General features: G+C 51.1%; 1 protein-coding gene across 1 annotated transcript; it reads left to right on the top strand.

The window, feature by feature from the left end:
* The first annotated feature begins 431 nt into the window (after positions 1-431).
* Positions 432-19,640, top strand: LOC122377549 (dual oxidase 1-like). Its single transcript, XM_043357666.1, has 32 exons — positions 432-751; positions 1,230-1,416; positions 1,669-1,857; positions 2,391-2,552; positions 2,700-2,884; positions 3,184-3,433; positions 3,826-3,942; positions 4,322-4,432; positions 4,743-4,948; positions 6,452-6,548; positions 6,796-6,968; positions 7,412-7,587; positions 7,815-7,936; positions 8,199-8,429; positions 8,989-9,102; positions 9,669-9,865; positions 11,387-11,587; positions 12,069-12,254; positions 12,431-12,571; positions 12,853-13,028; positions 13,355-13,530; positions 13,786-13,867; positions 14,317-14,528; positions 14,783-15,013; positions 15,444-15,537; positions 15,791-16,001; positions 16,234-16,354; positions 16,637-16,866; positions 17,174-17,332; positions 17,546-17,701; positions 17,948-18,076; positions 18,546-19,640. Exons 2-32 carry the CDS (start codon positions 1,311-1,313, stop codon positions 18,666-18,668), a joined length of 5,064 nt encoding a protein of 1,687 aa, XP_043213601.1. The 5' UTR covers positions 432-751; positions 1,230-1,310; the 3' UTR covers positions 18,669-19,640.
* Positions 19,641-20,044: the final 404 nt, after the last annotated feature.

Raw genomic sequence — 20,044 nt, 5'->3', positions numbered from 1 at the left:
GGTTGCTCAGAAAGCAGCAAGGTGACGGTGGGCGGTTCACTGAAGAATCATCTGCATGCTGAACAGGTGACATTTTACGCTCTTAGCTTTCAATTCTATTCGCGGAACCTGGTGTGTAGATATTGCATTATTGATAGTTGATGCGGAATATACATATAGCGAACTGAATTGAATGTGGCGTAGTTATAACCTGGCTATTGAGCATGGCGCATTGAAGTGGCTACTGGCTTCCTCTTCGTATTTGTGTTGTGTGACTGTGTCTGGCGTGGATAGGTTGTAACTGACTGATAAAATGAGCCCTTCGATGACGGAATCGTCATGGTTACGGAATGGCCACGAGTCATGACTGACTGACTTTGGGGATGTAGCATGTGAGATGGATTTGTCTGTCACTCTCACTGTCACTGACTGACGGACCTGCCTCGTGGCAGCTGTGAGATGTCTGCTGGCCGGCCGGCTATACTGGGGGCAGTATGGACCGTCCTGGACCGTCCTGCCAGTCCCAAACCGAGCCCGTCCACCGGACGCCGCCGCCTATCTGCCGGACGTGCAGTCTCGGCTCTGCGACGGCGGTCAGCCCCGCAGTTTCCCGGAGGACGGGGCGGGGTCAGGCGCGCCTATCGGCCGGTCACATCCTGCACAGTCGGAGCGGCCGTGCAGGGGCCGGAGCGGCCACTGGCTGACCGGGAGACACCGAGCCCGCCGCGCCCCCGTCTCCGCCGCTGTCCGAGCCGCTGGCTGCGAGCTGCAGGTGAGGTAACCTTTCAGACGCGACAAACCTTCTGTTTCAGCTGTCGGGCCGTGCCCTCACAGTAATATGACTGTGTTCTCACAGTAAATAACCGTTCTCTCGCAGTAATCTGACCATGTTCTCACAGTACTCTAACCGTGCCCTCAGTTATCTAATCGTGTCCTCACAGTTATCTAGCCGTATCCTCACAGTAATCTGACCGTGCGATCACAGAAATATGTGTTTTCGCAATAATTTGATCGTGTCTCCACAGTAATAAAATCATGCGCTCACTGACCGAATCATCTGACCGTGCCCTCCCAGTAAGCTGACCGTTCTCTCGCAGAAATCTGACCGTGTGGTCATAGTTATCTGACCGTATTCTCAGTTCTCACGGTAATCTGACCTTACTCTCGGTTTTCTAACCGCTTCGTCAGCTTTCTGACCGTGTCCTTACAGTATTCTGACCGTGTTCTAACAGCTACCGTGCACTCCTCAGGCCGAATCTGACGGACTTCGTGCCATTTTACGCTTCTCACTGTCCCTGTGTGTCCGGACCTGACGGTCCCACGGGACAGCGATGTCCGGACAGTCCCACGGGACAGCGCTGTCCGGTCGGACAGGAGCGCGGTGGGCCGCTCTGCTGGTACTGTTAGTCACCGTGGGGACATCCACCGCTCAAAGAGGTCAGTTCGGCTGTCTGGGAAGGAGGTATCTCATGGAATCTGCTGTCTTCTGCCATAAATCCTGCGGATGAACGAAATAGACGCATAGAGACGGATAGAGATAAGGAGATCGAACGTGTCTAGAAAAGTGTATCGAATATATCCCACTACCACGTGTGGTGTATATTAACGGGTAAGCGTATCGCATGCCATGGCAGGTGTGTCGTATGTGTCGTCTGACTCGTGTGTCGTGTCTGTCTGCGCCTCCTGCAGCCAGTAAGCCGACCAGCTCCCAGTGGGTGACCGGCCCGAGCCGGGACAACAAGCTCGGCCTGCTGCGCTGGCTGCTGGACGGCTGCGAGGGCGGCGACGACTGCCAGCCGCAGCCGTACCGCCACGTCGAGTACGAGGGGTACGACGGCTGGTACAATAACTTCGCCCATCCGCAGCTGGGAGCCTCCGGTGAGTCCGTGCAGTTCTGATCTGCCGGTGAGAGTGGCAGTGGAGAGACCTCTGACTCGATCGGTCTGGAGACTGATCCGCCACCGGCAGGGTATTGTGATCAGTCCGCGGAGTCCATGAGTTTTTAGTGACTCCGACTCCGACTCCGGCTTAAAAACAACTCCGACTCTGACTCTGACTCCGGGCAGAACTATCGAGTCCGACCGCCCTTAACTCCGACTCTGCAGCACTGCCATGGGTCTGCAGAGTCGATGGATTTTAGGTAACTCTGACTCCGACTTCGGCTCAGGTTTCCAAAGTTGACTCCGACTCCGGTTAGAACTGTCGACTCCGAACGACTCCAACTCCAATGCCGACTCCGACTACGCAGCCCTGCTTGTGATCCACCCCGCGTCTGACGATGCTATCCAGTGACCTAGCGCCACGTTTAGCGATTGCCCCCTGACATAGCCCAGTACTTCCGACCGTCCAGTGACTCAGCCCGCGTCCTCCTCTGCAGCTCTGTGACTCAGCAATCTGTTTTCCCTCCGCAGAGATGCCGCTGCTGAGGAAGCTGCCCCCGGCATACGGCGACGGGACGTACGAACCATCCGGCGCACTGCGTCCCAACCCTCTGAACATCTCTGAACAGCTCATGTCCGGGCCCAACGGCAACTTCTCAAAGACCGGCAAATCGGCGCTGCTCGTCTTTTTCGGTCAGTGGAAGGCTCACTTTTGAGGCGCACTAGAGACTTTATATAGCTCTCATTTGTATGTTGACTTGTGTATTTGTAGATGTCTGTGGGTATGGGTGTCTGCGTCTGCGTAGTTTGACGAAATCCCCTCGGATGCGCCGCTCCCAGGTCAGCAGGTGGTGGAGGAGATTCTGGACGCCCAGCGGCCCGGCTGTCCGCCCGAGTATTTCAACATCCCGATCCCGGAGGGTCACCGGTACCGGCGCGAGCCGGGCCACACCGAGCTGCCGTTTGTGCGCTCCCGGTACGACATGGCCAACTCGGGCTTCTCGCCCAACGCGCCGCGACAGCAGGTGGGAATTGAACACACAACAACAACAACAACAACAACAACAACAACAACAACAACCAACACACGCACACACACGGTCTCACTGCTGGAGATAGGTGTTAGGTAACTAGTTAATAAAGCCCGATCAGCTGTGCCTGTCGTGTTTAGTTAGAAGAACCTGCAGATGTCGGCAGCGTGGTAGCGAAATAGTCTGCAGTGTACGCTGCCCCATCCCGGTCAGTGTCCGCTGACTGGTCTGCTGACAGTGTCCAGAAAGTGTCCGCTGAGTGTCCGCTGACCCGTCCCGGCCCGTGTCGGCAGCTGAACGAGATCACACCGTGGCTGGACGGCGGCCTGACGTACGGCACCACCAAGGCGTGGGCGGACGTGCTGCGCTCGTTCGCCAACGGCACGCAGGCGCCGGACGGCCTGCTGGCCTGGAGTGACGAGCCGTACCGCGGCTTCCCGGAGCGGAACGCCGTGCGCCTGCCGCTGGCCAACCCGCCGCCGCCCACCCAGCACCAACAGTTCACGGCGCGACACCGCACCGCGCCCGTCAACCGCTTCTGGAGTGAGTGACGAGTGCTGCTGAGTGCTGAGTGCTGAGTGCTGAGTGCTGAGTGACTCCCTGTCCCCGCGGAGACACTCCCGATCGGGGCACACGGCTCCGTCCGTACTGACGGCACGGGACGACTGGCGTCTGCCAACGACGCGACTCCCCCGCACTTACGGTGACAGATTCATAGGATTCCAACACACTCATTGGTTAGACAATTTATGCTGACGCTTCGAAAATTGACAACGTCAAGTTGCGGACGATAAATTAGTACAATGTATATGTCCGGTGTTTGGGGAATGGACTATACGGCCTGTCAAAGTACCCGTTCGTTGAAAAGACGGCGTCCAGCTGACCGTGTACCTATTTGCGGGGGATGCTCACTGACTGGTCGCGTCTGATTTCAGTGCTGGGTAACCCGCGCGGCAACGAGAACCCGTTCCTGCTGACGTTCGGAGTGATGTGGTACCGGTGGCACAATCACGTGGCCGGATACCTGGCCAGCCAGCACCCCAACTGGTCCGGTAAGCACGCCAATCCCAGGGCTCCGATCCATCCAGCCAGGACACCATTCGAGTCGACTGATACGAAAAAGTTCTCACCTGGTAAACGTAACTTTTAAACTTAAATAAAACGTTACTTTAAACTAAACATTTTAAAGTACGAACTTTTGTTACGAATTTATACGAACTTTTTATAAGTAATGTCATGTGTAATTTAGAAAATGTAGATATAATGTAATGCCGTTTCACTTATAATGTCAATGGCCGTTTGTTGACTTAATTTGTAAAATGGACTCATAGCATAGGTAGCTCCCTTTAGAGGAGGCAAGCGGCTGCTGACAAGCTAGCGAAGTGCCGGCCTAGCGCGGTCTTTTTACCGTTCATTTGTGTCATATTTCAGGCGAGCGCGTGTTCAACGAGGCGCGTAAGTGGGTGATCGCGACCCACCAACACATCGTGGTGAACGAGTGGCTGCCGAGCTGGCTGGGCGCGTCCCTCGACCCGTACAGAGGTATGTCGTCGGCCTCCTATCCTTTTGTTATGAGGCGTGGAGTGACCGACTCTTTTGCCAATGCCCGAATGTAGACGGTGCGCGCAGTGCAGAATGCAGATGTCCTTATCAAAGTGAGAAACACGTCACGAGTAAACCATTAGATTTTAACGATGCTTGGTGAATATTTGTGTCAAAGCAAGGGATTGTTAAGCTTTCTAAATCTAAATTCATTTAATATGCTTGATAGGTAACCGCTTTTTTGCGGGTACCAAAACTCTGTGACCTCCGAAATCACACATGTGTTTCTTATTGTGCCGCTCTTTTGCAGGCTACGACGACTCTGTGGACCCGCAGATCACGCACGTGTTCCAGTCGGCCGCCATGCGGTTCGGCCACACCCTGGTGACCTCCGGCGTCTACCTGAGGAACTTCAGCCGCGAGGGATGCCTGACCGAGGGGTTCGGCTTTCTCACCGGCACCGACCGACACCGGATCAGCGGCGTGCGCACGTGCAACTCCTTCTGGAGGCCGCAGGTAGGCAGATACAGGGGCATACGCATATTTTGTCCGTGGCGAATATACGTGAACAATCGGAGCCACGGACGAGCACCGATCCTTCTCGAGTCATGGCACTTTGCTGTTCTGAGCTTTAACCCGCGCCCCACTGGGGGGGGGGGCTATTTATAGCCCCCCCTCCCGTTTTTCTGCAATAACTTCCAAACCGCTTGACGTATCGACGCCAAACTTTTAGTACCTTCGGCTGCATCAATTTGACACCTTGTGTCGAATTTTTAACTTCGTAGCTACCATAGGTCGGCCGGAAATGACGTCAGAGTGACGTCATGTTCGGCCGATTTCGACGCAAAACATTGAACCACGGCAATCGCTCCCAAGAGCTCAGTTTTTAAGCTAGATCCAATTTCTTTGCATGAGAGGACTCAGAATAGACTGCGCTATCAAACTGCTATCTCGGATTTTCGAAATTTTGAAAATTTCGAAAATTTGATATAATGAAATCCAAAATTTATATTTTTACATTTTTTTCAAAATGTTTTTGACTTTTCGAAACAAAACGGAATATATGTGATAGAACGCATTATTATGACTAACTCTAGCAAGTTTTAGCTAAATATCTTCAAAAATGGCCAAGTTTTACGCATTATTGCAAAAAATTCACAATTATTAATTTTTCAAATCAATTTTTCAGCACGTATTTGACATTGTACGCCAATATAAATAGCACCATCGTGTTCCTGAGCTCAAACTGCATCCAATAAACACCTTTTTTGTTGAAAAATTTTAACTTCAAAATTTGACCTTTTTTGACCTGAAAGTGACCTGACCTAAGCTAAATTCGACTCAAAATGACCTCGAATGACACAGAAGACATCACATTCGAAATCTCTGGCCTAAATGGACCATAAAACATGTGTCACGTGACCGACGCATGATATAATATTTTCGTGACCTGTGATGACCTGACCTTGACCTGAAAATCAAAGTACAAGTTTGGTACCCTCGGGGTATCTAGAGCATCTGTTCACGAGTGTGTGATCCAAAAATGAGCCTGATCTGACTTGTAAGACGGCGACCAGAGCCCAAAACGTGAACAAGCAAAATGCTAATAATTTTTACTTTGACCTGACCTGTGACGTCATCGGTGACCTCGAGGTGAATGAAATTAGGTTTCGCTCGACAGTTTTTCCGGGGCTATCAGACGCCGTTTGAATTTTGACGATCGGCCCAGTAGTTTCGGAGTTAGGAGGGGGGCTATGAATAGCCCCCCCCCCCCCCCAGTAGGGCGTGTTATACGCAGACCCCAGTGGGGCGCGGGTTAAGTGCTGCCGAAAATTTCATGTGGTGACATATAAGTAGTGACGAAAACATTGAATAAGTAACACGCACAGCGACGGCCTTTTCCCGGGTCCATATAGACTATAGAGGCACGATAGGTCGTGCCTGAAGACCTGCAAATGATGAACCTAATGAAACGTGCGCGCAGGCGCTGTCATGAATGAATCCTGGCTGGTGTTTCAGGAGCCGCTGCGGGAACATGATGTGGACCGAATGCTCATGGGAATGGCGCTGCAGTCCACCGAGCGCGAGGACAACATCATCGTCAACGACCTCAGGGGTGAGGCCAACAGCTCGTATAGTTCGTCAAAACAGCCTCTGTTTATACGGCAAATTGTGGAAACGCAATCGATGTGTTGTTAGATAAAACATCTAGCAATAATAAAGCTCGTATCTGTAACGTGGGATGACTAGCCCGTCATATACCACGTGCTCTGGTGACGGGTTATCACGATATGTGACATCTGCTGACGTATCCTCTGATGTGTTCTCTTCCAATGTGTCCTGACTAACTCTGCCGGTCGCAGGCGACGTGTTCGGACCGCTGGACTTTTCCCGCCGTGACCTGATGGCCGTGAACATTCAGCGGGGTCGCGACCACGGCCTGCCCGACTACCTGACCGCGCGCCACGAGTTCGGACTGCCTCCGGTGGACTTTGACAACTTCACCGCCATCACCGGCTCAGAGGTCGACCAGGAGGTCAGTCAGTGGCTGATGGAGTACCCAGTAAAGCTTCTGCATTAATGGATGTCATTCATGAATTCATGCCTATAACTGTGCTGCGATAGAAAATGACGTTGGTCTCACTATAAGAGAAATGCACAGTAAATGCTACATAAGAATTCAGTTATGTTAGTTTTGTTACAACTATTATAAGTGTGCTATATGTTACAACTCGTTGCATTGGAATAGTTGTCGGCTCCCATGGTCGGTGCTAGAAGAACAGACGGCCTGTAGTGTAGAATGTAGTGTGTACAGATGTGAGCGTCATGATGCGTCTTAATCCAGGACGTCGGCCTCGGGTGTGACTGCGAGTGTCCTGTCCGTGCTGCCTGTGATGATCATACGGCAGTGCCAACTCCGTGTCCACACGGGCTCCCTCTCCGCCCGGCTCTCTGACCGATTTCACTCTACCCGCACAGGTGATCAGCCGTCTGAGCGAGGTGTACAACAACTCCATGTCGAACGTGGACATTTGGGCGGGCGGCCTGCTGGAAACCTCGGACCGACCCGGCCAGCTCTTCTCTGCCATCATCCGTGACCAATTCACGCGTATCCGTAACGCCGACCGGTTCTGGTTCGAAAACAGACTGAACGGGTAAGCGACACAAAACGGCACGGTGAATCGTAAACGATGGACGGTAAGGGAAATAGCATGGGAAGCCATCCGTTTGCTGTTCATTCTGTCCCGTTTGCTGTTTGAAAATTGAGAGCCTTGGCGCAGAATCAGGCCAGGACCGTTGTTTGCATCTTTTAGCGATGTGTATTGTGTAGGTATCGTAAGTGCACATGGATGCAGAATTATATCCGGTTTCGTTGTTTCAGACGGTTTACCGACGAAGAGATTGAGCGAATCCGGCAGCTGACGATTTACGACATCATTATGTCTGTGACAGACATGGATCAAAACGACATCCAGTCGGATCCTTTCCGCATTCTCATGGCAGGTGAGGTAGAATAAAGCATAGAAGGGCATAATCTGCGGTCTCTGTTCTAAGAACACGCCATAATTCATCGTTATTATTGCTGTCACGCAGTGCAAAATATAGTATGCGACTATATTTAGAAAGTTCAGTGACATGTTGCGTATCTTTAAAGCATCCTTTTGTCATAACTTTGCCAATCTCCTTTTCTATGATCTGACAGCGTTTGGCCAAGAACACGCTGTACATAAATGAGTTGAAAATGGCATTTCATTTCCATCTCCAGGCAACGAGGACCTATCGGACAGCTGCCAGCAAGCGCTGGAGGACAGGATGCAGAATGCCACGTGTCGTAGCGGGCGCTCCACCGTTCCGTGTCGGTTCCTGTACCCGCTGGGCTCCTTCTCGGAGAATGTGGAGATCGAGGAGTGCTCCCCGGCGCGCACCTACGACTACTTCTCCGGCAGCGAGGCCTCGTTCGCGCTCACCTTCCTCGCCGCTTTCCTCGCCGTGTGTGGTAAGTGGGCAGCGAAATACGTATCTGCGGTAGAAGTGAATGTCGTTATTCAAAATCCATGCTAGAAATGTAAGTTTGTTTACATGCATATTTATGTGTATGTATGTATGTATGTATGTATGTATGTATGTATGTATGTATGTATGTATGTATGTATGTATATATGTATGTATGTATGTATGTATGTATGTATGTATGTATGTATGTATGTATGTATGTATGTATGTATGTATGTATGCATGTATGCATGTATGTATGTATGTATGTATGTATGTATGTATGTATGTGTATGTATTACGTATATGTGTAATGTATGTATGCATGACAGTATGTATGCGTGTGTGTATGCATGATGCATGCATGTTTGTATGTGTGTATACCTATATATGTGTGAGTGCATTTATGTGCATATGTATTGACATCGTGGGCATTTGCATACGGCTTAGCGATTACAGCCCGTCCTCCAAGGTTCGATGGATGCCGGCTGAGGACCTCATAGTGCGCTGATATCAGTAAATCCTATCGTAACTTCATATCGTGGCTGGATGCTCCTCCCCAGGACTGGTCGGACTTCTGATCATGCTGGCTCGCAGACGACAGAGACAGAACATGCCCAGCCGCGCCGCAAAGTCGGAGGTGGTGAAAAATGTCGGCCAGGGCATCGCCGTCACCGGTAAGGTGCTCTGCTGGATTGTCTGTGCCTTCCTATCACCGGTATATGTGTATAATGTTGATTCGCTATCATAAAATTGTGTGTGATTTATATGTATTTAAAACACCGATACGCTATCACAAAATCTGTGTGTGATATGGTTTGTTTTGTTGGGTAAGGCCCTTTCGGTCTGACAAGACTATTTCAAAGCCGGAAGGATGCTAGGAATTAGGGGATGACATTGGTCTGGACAGGCAACCTAGTGAGTCACCGGGGCTGAGCCCGTCCCATAGGACAGGCCAACCAGCCCAGCCACCGGCCCCCCAAAGTACTCACTGCACCCGGCTACGGGTGTGCTCTCCAGGGAGCAGCGGTGCCGCTCCAAGCCCGCATGAGATAAAGTTGACTGTCCAGCCCGGATAAGGGGTTGCAGAGTGGAGGAGAAGGATGTGAATTTCCTGAGGATGGAAACGACGGACGGGAATAATATCACAAAATACGTTTGTGATGTCTTATGAGTTACCGATACTCGAAAGTGTGGTGAATAAAGCTCTTATTCTGACAAGCTGCGCGTTGTGTCTATCCAGCTCAGGAGCGGGTGTCCGCCAACAATCTGCGCTCGGTGGTGGTGCGGCTGGACAAGACGCGCCGCTCCATCGAGATCCGCACCATGAAGGGCTCTCTGCTAGAGGTCTGCACCGGCCGGCTGCAGCCGCGGCTGGCTGCAGCCCCACGGCTGTGGGCCGGGGCGGCTGCAAATATCTCCAAGAACACGGCTACGGCTGTGGCCACGGCTGTGAGATTTCAAGCTCAATCTTAAGTACTCCAATATAAAATTTTAAATCCTTAATCTCACATTCTGATAAGCAGTCTAGCCTGTAAAAATCATGCAAAGGATGCCCAGCAACATTGAAAGTGGTGAAGCCTTTGAAAACCTGTAATGGTTTTACCATTTGTTGTTGTAGGGGAGTTTGCACTCTGGTACAGAATACTAATTATAGGTACCAATTGTTCCTTCATCATCAAGAGCTTGACAGTTTCAGAAAATGCAGCATGTTGCATTGTCACATCCCTCTCAAATCAATCTCACCTGGTCATTAGGAGAGCACCTTACAGCTATTGAAGACGAGCGTTCAATAATTCTTTCAGGTAATAGAAAAAAAAATCACGCCTAGGTAAAGGCAGGTAAAGGCTTCATAAAATATTATCAAAAATAACTCTTAGATGTATTTCTGGATTTTCGGCAAGTCCAATTACATAATATAAAATTGGCGCTTTATGTTCTAACTGGTGTGTAAGTGACCGCTAACAGAAAATGCTGATCAACGAAGCCAATGGAATTAGATTATAAGTGAACATGAACCTTACTTACGGTTAATTCACATGATGGTGAAAACCCTGAACACGTAATTCACATGACGGTGAAACCCCTGAACACAATATTTCTTACGCGAGCTGTTGACTTTATTAATAAAATGACGTCTTCTTCTGAAAATGTAGAAAAATTGATATTTACTCTTTATTTGAGAGCAAGTTTTTGACTGTTTAGCATTATTATATATAAATTATAATTTTTATGGCTGTTTATAGTGACACAAAACAATTTGTTGCCACTTCCTTGCTATTGACGTCATAAAAACTCAAGTAAAATTTTTGATTAAAAGAGGTAATTTTGGCTCGCACGTCCTTGGGGATTTGAGCGAAGATCATTATTTGGAAAAATCAAAATAGAAGAATGTTTTTCTTTCTTGGATGCTCACTAGTGTTTTGATGCCTTGCATATCAAATTAGTTTGAGACTTGCCCAGAAGGCTGCTTCAAGTCTGGCATATCACACCCCAGAAAATATGCAAGGTAAGAAAGAAGCAAGAGTTTTGACTAGACAATCACTGTTTGACAGTCCATCAACTTGAGTTTCATTTTCCATACCTAACATTGATAATGAAAAGCATCAGGGTCTGTTGTTCCGTCCCACAACCATGCTTCAGGATTTGGCATTAGATGTCTACACTGCTAGTGCTTCTATTCTGGTTCATTGTTTATGTTTTCTGTTGATGTAGGGACCTACCTACCCATCTTTCTTAACCCCTTGCAAGGGCTTGTGTAGGCATGCGTTGCGCATCAGGCTTTAGGCCTTCGGCCTAAAGCCAGATACACAACCACTTAACCTATGATGCTTCATGAGCTTGAGAATCTATAGCCCATTGCAATGTGCTTTGGCTATATGTTTCAACTAAAAACAACTTATTATATACTATTTGGTTGCATTTCATTGAAAGTATCCGCGGCCGGCTGACGGCTGGCTGCCCACAGTTTGCCACGGCTGTGGGCGGCTGTGGCTGTGGAGCCACGGCTGCGGGGCGGCTAGGCTGTGGAAAATTGCAGCCGTGCAGAACTCTACGTCTCTGCTGCGCTCGGTGGAGCTGCGGCACATGGCCGAGCTGGACGTCATCCTGCCGACAGATGGCAGCACCGTCATCATCAAGGTGCCCCGCGAGTACGACCTGGTGAGTCGGAGAAGGCCCCGCTTCCCCTCTGGCACTGGGGTCAGACCGTGGAACAGAGACCCACGAGTACGACCTGGTGGGTCGGAGACGGCCCCGCCACCCCTCGGCTGTCTTATGGGGGTCAGGTGATGGGACACAGGCACACGAGTACGACCTGGTGGGTCGGAGACGATCCCCCCCCCCCCCATCACCTCTATCATCGGGGTCAAGTTTTGGAACAGAGGCCCGTGATGTGAGAAGCCGGGCTGGCTATGAGCTAGAGCTCAACGATTGAGGAGGGGAGAGTAGCAAATGAAAATGTTTAGCTTTGTAGGCATTAGCGGTGCGTGGCACATAGTGTCTAAAACGCCTCTCTCCCCTCCCCAATTACATCGTGTAGGGTTACGGAGCATTAAGAATTATGTAGCTCTGATTCTTTGGCAGCCGAATTGTCGCCTGTCCCCGACGATGAACTTTATTGCCTTGTGCTGGGCATTTTCAGGTACTGGAGCTGGGCGGCCACTTTCTGAGGGACCAATTCATGGGTTCGCTGAACGGCTTCCTGACCGAGTGCGGCATCCAGAAGAACGAGGTGACTGCCAAGCTGAAGCCGGCGCTGGAGCAGGTGGTCACCCAGGAGCACCGACAGCGCAACCTGGAGCGATTCTTCCGAGTGGTGTTCGCACAGGTGAGAGCCCAAACTCTGGTCGGTGGCGTGCTGTGTTGTCCAGTTTTGGATGCACGGATTTACGGGAGCGTGCTTCTATACCGCTCCGATTACGAATGCAAACGACTAACGAGCCTCATTCTAAGCAAACGTAGCCTTTTGTTGCACATCACCACATGTGTTATGACCACCGACAGGCGTTCAACATAAAGCTGAGCAAGGAGGAGGTACTGAACGTGAGCTCGGAGAGCGCGCGCGAGGTGGTGCACATGGAGCTGACCCTGGCAGAGTTCGCTGACGCACTCAGCATGTCCAGCTCGTCCAGCTTCGTCACCAAGGTACGCACTTCAAACATCACCCGACCGCAGTTTATCCACATTGAGCAGAGCTGCTAGGTGACATGTTTCGTCCGGAGCTAAATGTTCCATTCCCGTGTCATGCTAGGCTTTGGAATAAGCTGCATTTTCTGACGCAAGTGAATCCAATGATAAAAATCACCGAATGAGCTATCGCTCATTTGTTTCCGTATATCAACTCATTCGCACTGACTGTCTCTCTCCCGTCTCCTTGGCCTTGTCTTCCTCACTCGCCACTAACCTGTTCGTCCGCCAACCCTCAGATGTTCGCTGTCGTGGACATGGACAAGAACGGCTACATCTCTTTCCGCGAGTTCCTGAACATGATGGTCGTTTTCGCCAAGGGCACTGCAGAGGACAAGGTGAAGCTGATGTTCGACATGTACGACATCGATCAAGTTGGCAAACTGAGTCGCAAAGACTTCAGCGATATGATTCGGTAAGCTTTCAGTTGCGTTGTTTATAATGCCCCTTTTATAACAAGTACGAACATATGCACTTGTAAACAGCTTTCGGTTTATTTGTCGGTGCGGCTCTTTTGTCGAACAAGTCTTACGCGCTGCCAACAACGTAATTTTCACGATACATAGTGCATGAATCAATATACCCGATCCAGGAGGCACCAGTTGAACTTACTTAAGGTGCACACGGCGCTATGGCTAGTGTTCCGTTTACCCCACACCGTGGTCACAGGCGCCCGTCTCCCCGCCTGCCCGGGCGACTCTCAGTGTCGGTGGCGCTGACACCACCCTCCACCCTCCCCAGGTCGCTGCTGGAGCTCTCCAGCGCCTCGCTGGACTCGACCAACCTGGACGAGGTGGTGAACACCATGTTCAGCTCGGGCGGGCTGAGCGACAAAGACGAGATCACGGCGGACGAGTTCTTGCGGCTGTTTGCTCAGCATCAGGAGGCGCTCGGATACGCCCAGCTGCAGGTGGCAGGTACGCCTGATTGTGCAATGACATTCGTGCAACGAACGGATGAATATGTCTTATGCGTGCTGTCCAAGCCTGAAAGCCTGAAACTTTAAGCGTCATAGCTAAAAACGAAATTATTGGTAAGCGCATATTATATGCGAAAGCCACGATGCCAAAAGGTGTTAAATTTCTTGTCCTTGCCCGGCGACAAATTTCGCTCCCGGTGTAAGCAATGACCAGCTGTTTGTCGGTGACTGTCGCCTCATTGATATCTTACAGGAGCATCGATGCCCCTGCCGTCAAAAGACAAGCGCAAGTCTGGCTTCGCTCGAACCCGTGACACCGTGCTCTCCATCTACAGGTGAGTAGTTATATTTGTTTAGTTTAGTCGTTTTAGGCTATTTCCGCAATGCAGCATCTTTGCAGCGTTTGATCCGGTGGAGTCATTGGGCAGATGCCAGAAGCGGTCAGCGGTTTAGCGTTTCCGAAGGACTGGCCATTGGCCAACGCAGTCGCGTTAGCGGTTAGCCGGGGTAAGATTTTTACACTTCCACCCCAGTAACCGGTGACCGTCTATCTGAAACACGAGGCAGACTGTTCAAGGAAGAAAATGAATAGGTGGATCCTGAAGAATAAAAAATGATATACCATAAGTTTTCTTATTGACGTTCTCGAGAATTCGAGCTATCTCTTGAACTTGGCCCACGCATGCGGCTAATTTCCTGATGCACAAAAGTTTAAAAGCCACCGTGATTAACGGCCATGTTGTGAATGCATTGTAATTACACTTTGATTGTGTGTCACCCGCAGTGACCTGGACAGCGGCGAGGGCGCCGCGCCGACCTCCCCCGATGAACCAGAGGCAGAGATAGCCGTCATTGAGAACCAGGGCGAGCCCAGCAGGCAGCAGGCGGGTGGGGCCGGCCGTCTGGCGCGCTGGATGGAGATCCACCGGCTGACCGTCTTCTGGAGCACCCTGTACACGCTGGTCCTGCTGGGCATTTTCGCCGAGCGAGCCTACTGTGAGTGTTCCACGGCCACCGTCGTAATCTCTGGCTCATAAATCGCATGTTTTTTTATGAAAAAAATAGTAAATTCTTGTTAGGAGTTTGTGCTAGGCGTTACATTCGATATGTCGCTCGTCAGTCGGGCAGATAAGTCGCTCGGTTGTGCTAAACTCCTACAAACTTCTACGCAATATTTATGGTATGCTCGATTTGGCTGGCTTTATGTGCTGGGGGACGAAGATGTAAGTCGCGTCCCCCTGCACCTCCAGACTACTCTGTGGAGCGGGAGCACGCCGGTCTGCGCCGGATCGCCGGCTACGGCGTGACGGTGACGCGCGGCGCCGCCTCCGCCATGATGTTCACGTACTCGACCCTGCTGGTGACCATGTGCCGCAACACCATCACCTTCTGCCGCGAGACCTTCCTGCACCGCTTCATACCCTTCGACTCGGCCATCTTCCTGCACAAGTACATCGCCGCCTGGGCGCTCTTCTTCTCACGTGAGTGTGTTTTGTGGTGTGGTGTTGTCATCATCATCATCATCATATATTTTTTGCGTCACATGGGGAGCAAGTAAGAAAAAGAAAACATCAGAAATCAGTGACACAAAAGATCGGTGCAGAAGCCTGCCGGCTTAAATTAAAGCACCTTTCCTTAAAAAAAAAACGGTAGTGGCGGCTGTCCTAGGAGGGAGAGTGGAGGAGGGGAGGAGAGGGGGTAGGAGAAATATGTTTGCTGAAATGCGAAGCTGAGGTATTTTAGGTTTCATGCGAAAGTTGTTCCGTGTTTTGATGTTTTGTTCATGTTATTTTTAACGATTGAATCTGGCAAATCTCATTTCGTCTGAAGAAGAAGGCCTTTGAAAGCTGCCGCTATATAAACGTTACTGGTGCGAGACGATTATTTTTATCTAATTTGGTCTGTTTCCAGTGGTGCACACGGTTGGCCACGGCATCAACTTCTACCACATCTCGACTCAGGCTCCTGGCGACCTCACCTGCCTCTTCCGCGACTACTTCAGATCGTAAGATAAACAGCGAACCGTGGGCGTTGACCGATATAGGCAAACGCATGCATAAAAGTGCACGACTTTGTTATTCGCAAATCGCAAGGCTGTTTGGAATAAACCTTTATTTCAGAAGTCTTTCAAGAATCAAGTGTTGCATACGTTACTTGCAGTGTCCGGCTCGCCGTCGGGCCTTGCGCAGCGTATGGTACGTTTGTTGGCTATCGTCGGCACCCAGTGCGGTAACGGGCCGTGTCGCGTCGGCCGGCAGGACGGACGTGCTGCCCAAGTTCCACTACTGGTGCTGGGAGACCATCACCGGCTTCACCGGCGTCCTCCTTCTGCTCAACATGGCCGCCATCTACGTGTTCGCCGTGCAGTACGCGAGGAGGAACGTCTACAAGGGCTTCTGGGCGACGCACAACACGTACCCGTTCTTCTACATCCTCACGGTGCTGCACGGGTCCGGTCGGCTGGTGCAGGTGAGACGGCTGAACAGCTCAGCTCAGTCTGCCGATGACCTGCAGCACACTCAGCGCTCATACAACACTGGTCAGCGCTCATAAAGCAGAAGCCTGATCTCAAATTTCTGGAATGATTGTTACTGTGCTGGAGAAAAAAGCACGGTCGAGAGAGGGGCTATGTAACTCATCACTGCATTGTATGCTAGAGTCTATTTTAACCCGCTCGGTCGGAACGTTGCGTGTTTTCCAGGAGCCTTTCTTCCACTACTTCTTCCTGGGTCCGTGTGTGCTGTTTGCCCTGGACCGACTCGTCACTGCCAGCAGGAAGAAAGTCGAGATCGCCGTCATCAACGCAGAGCTGCTGCCCTCAGGTACTGTCCGCTCCCGCAGTCATGGGCATTGGGCAATATGATTGAACGTGGTTTTTAGTAACTCATCTGACCAAGTGACACTGCGCTCAAGGCTGAGCAGCTGCAGCCGCAACTGGCAGTGTGTAAAGGCGGAGAGTACACGTAAATTTACACATTAAGTGCAAAACAACAGTGACGTTTATGATTAATATTGCGCATTGTTTAGGCGAGACAGATGTTTCTGCTTTAACTATCCTTTTGAGCACCCGCTCGCAAGTTTATTACATGGCCGTGTCTCTCCAGATGTGACTGCCATCCACATCAAGCGTCCGTCCAACTTTGAGTACAAGTCGGGCCAGTGGGTGCGCATCGCCTGCCCGGTGCTCAGCAGCAGTGAGTTCCACCCGTTCACCCTGAGCTCGGCGCCGCACGAGAAGAACCTCAGTCTGCACATCCGCGCCGTCGGCCCGTGGACCCGCAACCTGCGCCGTGTCTACGACCCCACCGTCATCCGCGACCACGCGCTGCCCAAGGTACGATCGCAACTAAATACATACCTACTCTAGAGCATGTCCAAGACGCCCATCTTAAAATCATGGTCGCTGAACATCTGAACATCAGGGTGTTGTTAAACTCCGTGTAGTGTTTGATCTGTTCGGGCCTCCCGCCGGCATTGCACACGTTACCGATGATGCCGTTCGCTCTCCGTTGTATGTATCGTTCCGTAAGCCTCAGAGTCTTAGCTGAGCCTGATCGCTAGTCTCGTTCGCTGAGCCTCGGAGCCTGAGCTGAGCCTGAGCCCGACCTTCGCTCGCTGAGCCGGGTGTTCCCCTCTCTCAGATCTACCTGGACGGTCCGTACGGCGAGGGACACCAGGACTGGTACCGGTTCGAGGTGTCGGTTCTGGTCGGCGGCGGTATCGGCATCACACCGTTCGCCTCCATCCTCAAAGACATCGTCCGACGGGCCAGCGCGCCGGCCGGCATCGCGTGCAAAAAGGTCAGCTTACCGATTTTATTCACAAAAGGTATGATTACCAATCTAACCTGAGTGTCGAAAACGAGCATAAGTAACACGTATTATCTTATCGCTGTTAGCATTGAGACATCAGTTTTCGGGCTGTTTAAATTGATCTCATATGGAGAAGGCCATTATTGTTTTGTGAGCTTGTGTTGGCTAGTTTGTGTGTCTGACTGTTGCGCGCCCCTGCAGGTGTATTTCCTGTGGGTGACGCGCACTCAGAAACATTTTGAGTGGATGGTGGACATTATCCGAGACGTGGAGAACAGCGACCCCAACCACCTCATGTCCACTCACATCTTCATCACCCAGTTCTACTCAAAGTTCGACCTGAGAACCATCATGCTCGTAAGTCGAATGGAGCTGGACATGGTCCATGATGTAGATAGCTTTCGATGTTTTTAGATAACACTCGAAATAGTTCGAGCAAACTTCTCTAAAATGTACGAATGCGGCAAATGCTGTTTGTTTTGCAGGTAGTTCCAGACGTCTTAGTGATGGTCCTCTGGTCAAATTTCAGCGTAATAGTTAGTTTGTGCAGTGTCTCCACATGACTTCTGTTATCAATGTCGACTGACAATGCCCTTGTTTCAGTACATTTGTGAGCGGCACTTCCAGAAGATCAGTCGCCGCTCGCTGTTCACCGGCCTGCGCTCCATCACGCACTTTGGGCGGCCCAACCTGCCGTCCATTTTCCGCTCCCTGCAGCGCGCTCACCCTCAGGTAAGGGGCACTTTAAACCGTGTACACGAGCGGGCTAATGTGGGTACGTGAACAGCGTAAGGTCACGTGCACATAAAGGGTGCGTTATACTCAACACTGAGGAAGGCAGTAAAATGTATGGACACTGAGCAGGCGACATTCACAGCTCACGGGTAAAGGGTGTATTATGTCCCGCACACGAGTGTAGCTTATGTGCATGCTGGGCTTGCATGTAATGGTGTGCACTGTGCTATGTCGTGCAACTCGGTGAGCGAACTACCGATAAGGACGCATGGATTTTATGACCACTGTCGCTGTTAATCGTTGAATCAGAGTAGTTGTTTCAGGTTAATCGAACAGTCGGTAGGTGCACTTCAGCGCACAAGGCTGCGAGCGTGCGTGTCACAGGCACGATGACCATCAGGAAGTTGATCTCTGAAGTCTGATGTGACCTTACTGAGTACTGACCTGTGATATCGATCACCCACAGGTGGGCAAATTCGGGGTGTTCTCGTGCGGCCCGGCGCCCATGACTCGTTCCGTGGAGGAGGCTGCCCAGGCGATGAACCGCGGCAGCGGCGCCACCTTCGAGCACCACTTCGAGAACTTCTAGTGGGTGACACGACCACAAACGGAATGACGAGAGAGCAGCATCAGCTCCTTGAGCACTGCCAGACGTCCCAGCCAGTGACATTGTCTTTCGGAGTCGAGATACTGATACCGCCGGCTGCTGGTTGACGGTTACGCCAGGCGGGGAGACCAAACTACCGAATGACTTGCTGTTATGCGTAAGCACGCTAGCATTGGACATAGCACCTTGCTGTATGTTATGTGTAAACTGCGCGTGCTTGATTGTTTGCGAATTTTTATTAAGCGTCTCGTATGTGTTGAAGACGTTGCGAATGAGCCATTCACCTTTTTGACGTCAGTTATATATTCATAGCTTGATACGAAGTCCGACAACTTTAGAATATGGTTAATCCCGAATGCGTCTTTTCTTAGAAAAATACAAACATATTTTTACCGAGAGTAAGAACATGAGACGGCTCTCTGGAAAAGCAACCCAGGTGTAGCCGATGTGATGCTAGCCTTATTAAAGTACATCATGCTTTGTATATCGCACAGTGCGCATTTTGATAACTTGCTTCTTTGTTTTGTTGGGTTAGGCCCTTTCGGTCGACAAGACCATTTCAGAGCCGGTAGGATGATAGGATATAGGGGGAGACATTGGTCTGGGCAGGCACCCTAGTGAGTCGCCGGGGCTGAGCCCGTCCGAAGACAGGCCACCCAGCCCCAAGGCACTCACTGCACCCGGCTACGGGGTGCGCTCCCTCGGGAGCAGCGGTGCCGCTCCAAGGGAGCAGCCCGCATGAGATAAAGTTGCCTGTCCAGCCCGGAGGGGGGTGGCGGTGTGGAGGAGAAGGATTTCAGTATCCTGAGGATAGAAGCACGGAACGGTGATAACTTGCTTCTCAGGCGTCCAGGACTTAGATGCATTTTGATGCAAACATGCATTTCCGAACGTTGCTTGGAAAATGGCAATCATCAGCGAGAGCTATTGCATCAATACATCAGTGACTGCCAACTGCTTGTGAATATCTATAGTAAAGGGGGGCTCGGTCAATTGGCAGCAAAGAGTGCACAATCGGTGCCAGAATTGTGCACATTATTTCACGCCACGATTCCAGAAATAGCGCTGCGAGAGTCGCGTACCGCGCCGAACCGCGATCGGAGCGGATGCATCCACTTGCTGTTGATTTACGCACATCTACGCGGGGAGCATCCCTTGCCCAGCCAGCCCACGGCGGGGCGTAACATCCAGCTGTATGTCTGCTACATTACATATCACTTCTCTACAAACCAGTAAAACGCCTTTTGGGCGAAGAACGAGCGAGCGAGATAGTGAGCCCTGCACGTGCGGAAGGGCGAGAGGGTGCTTCCAACGGGCTTGCGCAAAGCACCCTTCTAACTGGTCGCTAGCGGTGTGCC

Source organism: Amphibalanus amphitrite, unplaced genomic scaffold (assembly GCF_019059575.1).
Source record: "Amphibalanus amphitrite isolate SeventyFive unplaced genomic scaffold, NRLGWU_Aamphi_draft 000047F_arrow, whole genome shotgun sequence".
NCBI lineage: Eukaryota > Metazoa > Arthropoda > Thecostraca > Balanomorpha > Balanidae > Amphibalanus > Amphibalanus amphitrite.
Note: the sequence above shows the minus strand (reverse complement) of the source record. Positions and strands in the feature narration are given on the sequence as shown.